At 37.4% G+C, this 6,412-nt stretch overlaps 1 protein-coding gene across 4 annotated transcripts in view; it reads right to left on the reverse strand.

Moving 5' to 3' along the window:
• Window positions 1-1,276, reverse strand: part of LOC149846578 (ABSCISIC ACID-INSENSITIVE 5-like protein 2) — a 52,856-nt gene extending 51,580 nt beyond the window's left edge. For all 4 annotated transcript variants that reach the window (XM_089996430.1, XM_089996429.1, XM_089996428.1 and 1 more), the window contains exon 1: window positions 97-1,276. In XM_089996430.1, coding sequence (XP_089852556.1) covers window positions 97-939 — 843 coding nt within the window. In that variant the 5' untranslated portion in view covers window positions 940-1,276. The remainder of the gene's footprint in view (window positions 1-96) is intronic.
• Between the last annotated feature and the right edge of the window lie 5,136 nt (window positions 1,277-6,412).

Raw genomic sequence — 6,412 nt, forward strand, 5'->3', positions numbered from 1 at the left:
ATCCAAAACAAGGACATAAACACCAAACTAAAAGAAATGAGAAAAAAATGCCCAAAAGAAGAACAACAAAATAAATACAAAAGATATCCAGCAGACCTGCCTCCTCGCACGAGAGCGTGCAGCAGACTCTCTGTTCTTGATCATCCGCTTCTGTCGCCTGTCAATCGCCTTATCCCTAATGTCATCTTGCGCTGCCCTCTTTCTCTCGAGGCTCTGTGGATCCAGCTGCATGGGCAGAATCGGGGAAGATGCTGCCAACGGATTCTCCACATACCCAACATCCAAAACCGGGTTCCCCCCACCAACCACAAAACCAGGCACATACATTCCCGTCAAATTCTGTTGCAGTTGAACCGGAGCCGAAGACGAGGGACAAGAAGCAATGACGGCATTACCAAGCTGATATTGCATCCAATCCTGCTGGGGAACAGGCATAACTTCCACTGGCATCAATGGCATCGATGGAGGAAGAGAAGTCTCCAGATTTTGCGTCAAAGCACCCGCGTGGAACAAGAAATCTTCGAGGGTCATCTCCCCGAGCGTCGGTTGCCGCTGAACCATCTGCTCCTCCTGCGCGATCCCTCCCTGTATCTGCTGAATCTCCCTCCAAATGTCATCGACCGTCTTCTGGCCGAAATCTTGATTGAACACCAAGCTGGGCTGCCTCTGAATGCCGGGAACAGCGGAAGAAGAGGAGGCAAGGGGAGCAGGATCCGCAGCACCCATCTCGCCGAACCCCAAGTTCTCCTCCGCAGACGTGATCGTCTTCAAGAACTCTTCCAAATTCATGCTCGTCAGCGGCTTCCCGAGGTTGCCCAAATGGTTCTGGACCTCATCGATCGTGAGATTGTACAGCGAGCCCTGCCTCACCAATGGCGGCTGCGGCAAATGAGGCGGTTGTCCGCCTCCATTCGTCGGCTCCATTGTCGCAACTCCCATTCAACGAGAACCACCACCCCGAAACACTAATTCCCACGGGAAAAAGACGATTCCAGCAAAACCCCCAAACCCACCATTCAAGAATTCCTGGGAGAACGACAACCACCCCTCTAAAAACCCTAACCCAAGATCATAAAATCGATCGAACCGGAAAGATCCTCCGAAAAACCCCAACCCCAAGAGAGCAAATGACGAAAAAAGAAACTCCACATCTGGAAAAGAGGAAGAAAGAAGGAGAGGGAAAAATGGGAGCACGGCCGAGCACTCTTGGATTTATAGGAGCGAAGAATCGGTGGAAGTCTCTACGCGGAAATTAGGGTTTATTTTTTCTGCCATTTTCCCCCTTTCTCTCTGCTTCTTTGCTAGTGACGATTGGTTCAGATTACAGAGAGAGAGAGAGAGAGAGAGAGAGAGAGGGCATTGATACGCGGCGAAGCAGTTGGAAGCGAGATTTTATTGACCGTTTTTTCCGTTTTCCCTTTTCTTGATTATCCATCAAAACCCATTTGATTAATGCGTATCAAATATCAGGTTTATGTTGGCTGATTCTTGGTGGGTTTTAGGGTTTATTTAGGTTTTTGAAATTGAACAAAAAAAGGTTAGGTGCATCAAGTTCAGGGTTCCAAAGATTTGTGTTTTTTCACCACCGAGAGTTAATGTCACAAATCTTGTTCTTGGTACAATCTGGCAAAAAAAAAAAGACAATATTAAGATATAGAAGAAATCCAATATTTAAAAAATAATTTTTTTTGAATAATATAAATAAGATATAAAAAGGATTTTATCAGTCAATATCGTGATAAAAACAATGATGTTTCCATGATAGAATTACGATACATTGAATAAAAAAAATACTTGTGACATGGTCTCATCTCAATTGAGAAACAAGAGAAAAATATTTAGACAAAGTCATCATATACAAAACTATAAAATAAAAACACATATTGGACAAATACAAAAAGTATGAAAAATATTAGAAAATTCATGATATTATAGAATAAAGTGTTTTCTTTGTAAATATATTTACCTTATAAAAACATCACGATATTCTCGTTATATAGCCGTGATATTTGTGGGCCATCACCGGGCCCAGCAGGGGGCTTGGCAGATGAACTTTTTGAAAGCACGCTTTAGACTGATACGATGGGGTCCGGATCTTTTCTTGGATCTTTCAATTCATCTCTTGTTTACAGCGAACGTAGCTACAAATCTCCTTATGGGGATTTTTTTTCGTAGAGGAAAATTTCGTGATAAATTTAAATGTTTTTTTTCTAAAAAAAAGAAAAATATTAGTATAATTAAAATTTAAAAATATATAGAAAACTGTTAAAATATAAAAGCATAAATATTGCACTAATAACATAATAATATTGTCATAAAAACATGATAAAATAAATGATATTTTAAAAAACAATCTAATGATAAAATCACGAGATTTTTTAAAAAACAGCCGATATTTGTAATCATGGGGACAAATGGGTTATGAGCCTATGACGTTAGGGGTGCCCCAAAACAGCCATTTCAACCGTCAAGTAGGACCTACAGTTTGTTATGGAATTAGGGATTAGTAGGGCTGTCAAAGGGTTCCGTCAGGGCCAAGTAAGGATTGACTTGGACCCGCCCATATAACTAATAACTGGGTTTGGGTTTTGTCATATCACAAAAGTAGAATATCCAACTAGGACATGCATAATTTTAAAATTTTATTTTTATTAAAAAATATATAATACTCGAAACGGGTCAGGTCAGGTACCCAGTAAAAAAGACGGTAGGTTTGAGTACCTGGAAAAAATCATGACCCAAATCTGGCTTGCATGTTGCTCAGGTTAGGTTTGGGTCGACCCAAACATTATCGAGTAGGCACTTTGTATGCCCATACCCGAAAATTTGGAATTAGGTCGCCCGATACAAACTGGACCCATTGACAGCCCTAGGCATTGGAAACGGTGATGTAAATGGGAGGGACTCAGTGGATATAATCAAATGGATTTGGACTCTGGAGTCAATTAGGGTGTCTTGGATGAATAGTGCTCCTGCAAGATCTGAATCTAATCAGGTTGCGTTTTGGATCTCGCCAGACCTTGATTTGGACTCAGATTCAAATTCACAAATAGATGTAAAATTGCTCAGTGTTCACATTATATATAGCAGCACTGTATGCTGACAGCCGTCCATCTCCAAAAATGTTGAGATGGGTGGCTGCATAAAAAATGCCCTCAATTGCTAAACCCTATATGAGCCCACTTGGATCTGGTATTCCTTACTAAATATTAATGCATCAAATAGACTATGTGTCAGTTGGATAACACATTTCATACTTATCGTGAACTTGAACAGTTTACATTCTTATCGTGAAGGTCCATTTACTTGGTACTTGACCAACAGCAGATCAGGTGCAATCACATTTCATACTTTGAGTGTGCCGCTGCACCTGGCTGCCCTCCATCTTCTGTTATGCCCCACAGCCGACAGGTTGTACCTCAGATATGGAGGACCGTCTGGAAGCAGCACAATCAAAGTGTGCAATGAGATTGCACCTGATCTGTCCTCTACTTGACCTGTGTACCAAAAGGTCACTCGAGTTGGTTTAGACCATGGTTACAAATCTTGTTATTATTATTAATATTATTTTATTTTTGGAGAAGATCTGTGATAAATTAAAGAATTCTAACAAATATCAAGACAATATCAACACATTTATAAAATATTTAAAGTAAAAATGCAAAAAACAAAAAATTAAAATAATATCACAATTAGAGTTGATAAATGGACAAAATGAAATGCTCATCGCTTGGCCCGTTTCAAACCATGTGAAACCCATTTTTGACGTGTCAAACATGTTCCTTAAGCTGAGCTATGAGCAACTCATGAACTAAGTGCGTTCAGCTCGGCTCAACTAGTAGGTTCATCAAAGTAAGCATGTGTTTTACTTACACAGCATAAACTAATGTTACCATATTAGGAAGCGAAAGCAGAAAACAAAATGAAAAGCGAGAAATTTTAAGATTTATAAGAAGCGGAAAGCGATGAATCAATTTAAAATTAAAATAAGAATAAAAGCGAAAATAGTATGAGATCAAATGAGAAAGAAAATACAAATCAAAAGAGAAAAAAATAAAAACTAAAATAAAAACAATTATTCTTAAATTTTATGATTTCATAGAGTAAAAATTAAATTATTCTTAAAATATAAAAATGATGATTGTCAATTTAAAGAAAGTACAAGAGAAGTGAGCAGGAAGCGTGAAGGGAAGCATATGGAAAATATAAAAAAAAAGTGAAAGAAGCATATAGGAATCATACAATAATTAAAGCAAAGAAAAAACATGCGGAAAACATAAGAGAAGCATGAGAGAATCAAGATTCCTATCAAGTTTCGAAAGTGAAGAGTTCCACGCTTATGAAGTGAGTTTCGGAAAAGCACAATTCCCACCTATCTATGAAGCTTTTGGTAACGCTATCATAAACTTCAAGAACAACATGCTATATAGCTCAACTTGCGGGGCAGGATAGCTGTATTCAATAGGTCATATGGATCCATTTTGTCTGCTTAATCTAAAAAAACATTTTTTTTATTCCAAGCCGTCAACTCGAGCTCCTTTCAGCACGCCAAGCCAGATGAGCTTCGCTCAAGTAGGCCCTGAACACAAACGAGCTGAGCTTTAACAAGTTTTGAACATAGATGAGCCAAACCTCAACCAACTATCTTGGCTCATTTACTTGTCCTAATCATGGCCTACTAAAAAAACATTAATTTTGATACGATTGTATCAAAAATATCACAGCCTTTAAATTTTTAATAAAATTTTGAAAAATCAAAATACCACCAATGTTTGTGACTTGTTTTAAGACCAATTTTATGAATGGGCTGGGCAGACCTTTCATAAACAGTGACAAGCACTTTCATAATAATGACAAGAAATAACACACAAAAGCCTTTCTTTACCCATCTAAACAGTGGCATGTAGGTGATTAATTACTACCTTCATGGATCAGTAATTCTGAATCTCTGATACCCTTGATATTTTTTCAAGTTGTAAAAGTAAATGTGTTCCTTGTACTCACCAAATAGCCAGAAAAATCAGATGCAGGTAGAATATCATATTGTGCTCTATAATGCAAGTAGGTGCATCTAACATGCAGTAAAAGCAATTCACGGGTTGAACGATCAGATTGTTTTGCTTATCCTTGAAGGTATCTTTTATTGTAGAAGTTGATAATAGAAGGGGTTTTTGCTTCAAAAATCTTTTCACATTCATAGCCTAGGGTCCAAAGGAGTTTTTTTGAGGGCGTTTATCATCAGGAAACTCGCTGGATTGTGTACGAAAGTGAGAATATGTTGTAGCAGTCTCTTTTGGTAGGGTTATTGGTTGTGGGGTGTTGTGCGATTGGGGAGGTAAGGTGGCTTACTCCTAATCTTATATTTATTTTTGTAATCTTTTTATTGATAGTGAAATCTTTCTTGCAGCTTTGCATGTGAATGTAGCCTCTTGTGGGTGAACTACATAAATCTTAGTGTTGTGGTTTGCATCATCTTGTTACTTTATCTTTTTATTGTTTTTGTGTATATGTGTTTTTAGAAGCTTCCATGAGTTGTTTAAATTGATTCAGTGTTGTTAGAATGGATTTGAGCAATTAGATTAGTGACAGTTTAACCACAACTAGTATCAGTGCATCCAAGTCTTCTTGAACACAAAGTGTTTGTTGATTTGAATGTGAGAGCTAAAGTTTAAAATACAGTGAGCTACAAGTGAGAAGCTTAATGGTCACCATGATTTTGAGGTATAAAATATGCAAATGAAGTCTTTGCTAATTCAATATGGGCATAAAAAGTCGTTGCTTGAAAAAAAAAAACAAATGTGCCATCATTACAAATGCACAATGGGAAGTGTTAGATAAAAAATATCTTGTCAACAATTTTATTGGGATTGTCTAAAGGCGTGCTTTTCAATATTGGCAAGAAAACCATGGCAAAAGGTTGATGGGAATGACTTCAATCTTTATAGAAAACTAATTTGCTTACTAACAAGATTTTTTCAAATAGAAAATTATACATTTTCATAATGAAGTGGATACTTAAATAAGTTCAACCCAGCATCTATCAACTTGAAAACATTAGGGTGAAGATAGATAAGGAAGACAAAACAGTGACACTACTTTGTTCAATGCTGGAATCATATGATATTTTGGTTACTACTTTATATTGTAGTAATATGACTTCTTTTAATCTGAACTTTGTAAGTAGTTTCTTTTTTCAAATGAATTTGGTAGGAAGGCCAAGGCGGGTGGTTTGGTTGATTATAAGGAAGAAGTTCTTGTAACAAGAGGTTCGTTGAGTGAGCGAGATAATTCAAGAGGTGATACAAAAATCAAATCTAAGTTCTAATCAAAGTCAAGGGGTCGATGTGATAAAGATGCATGTTGGGTTCATGGAAAAATGGTCATATGAAGAAGGATTGCCAATTTAAAAAAA

Source organism: Nuphar pumila, chromosome 2 (assembly GCF_984573655.1).
Source record: "Nuphar pumila chromosome 2, dmNupPumi1.hap1.1, whole genome shotgun sequence".
In the NCBI taxonomy this organism is placed as follows: Eukaryota; Viridiplantae; Streptophyta; class Magnoliopsida; order Nymphaeales; family Nymphaeaceae; genus Nuphar; species Nuphar pumila.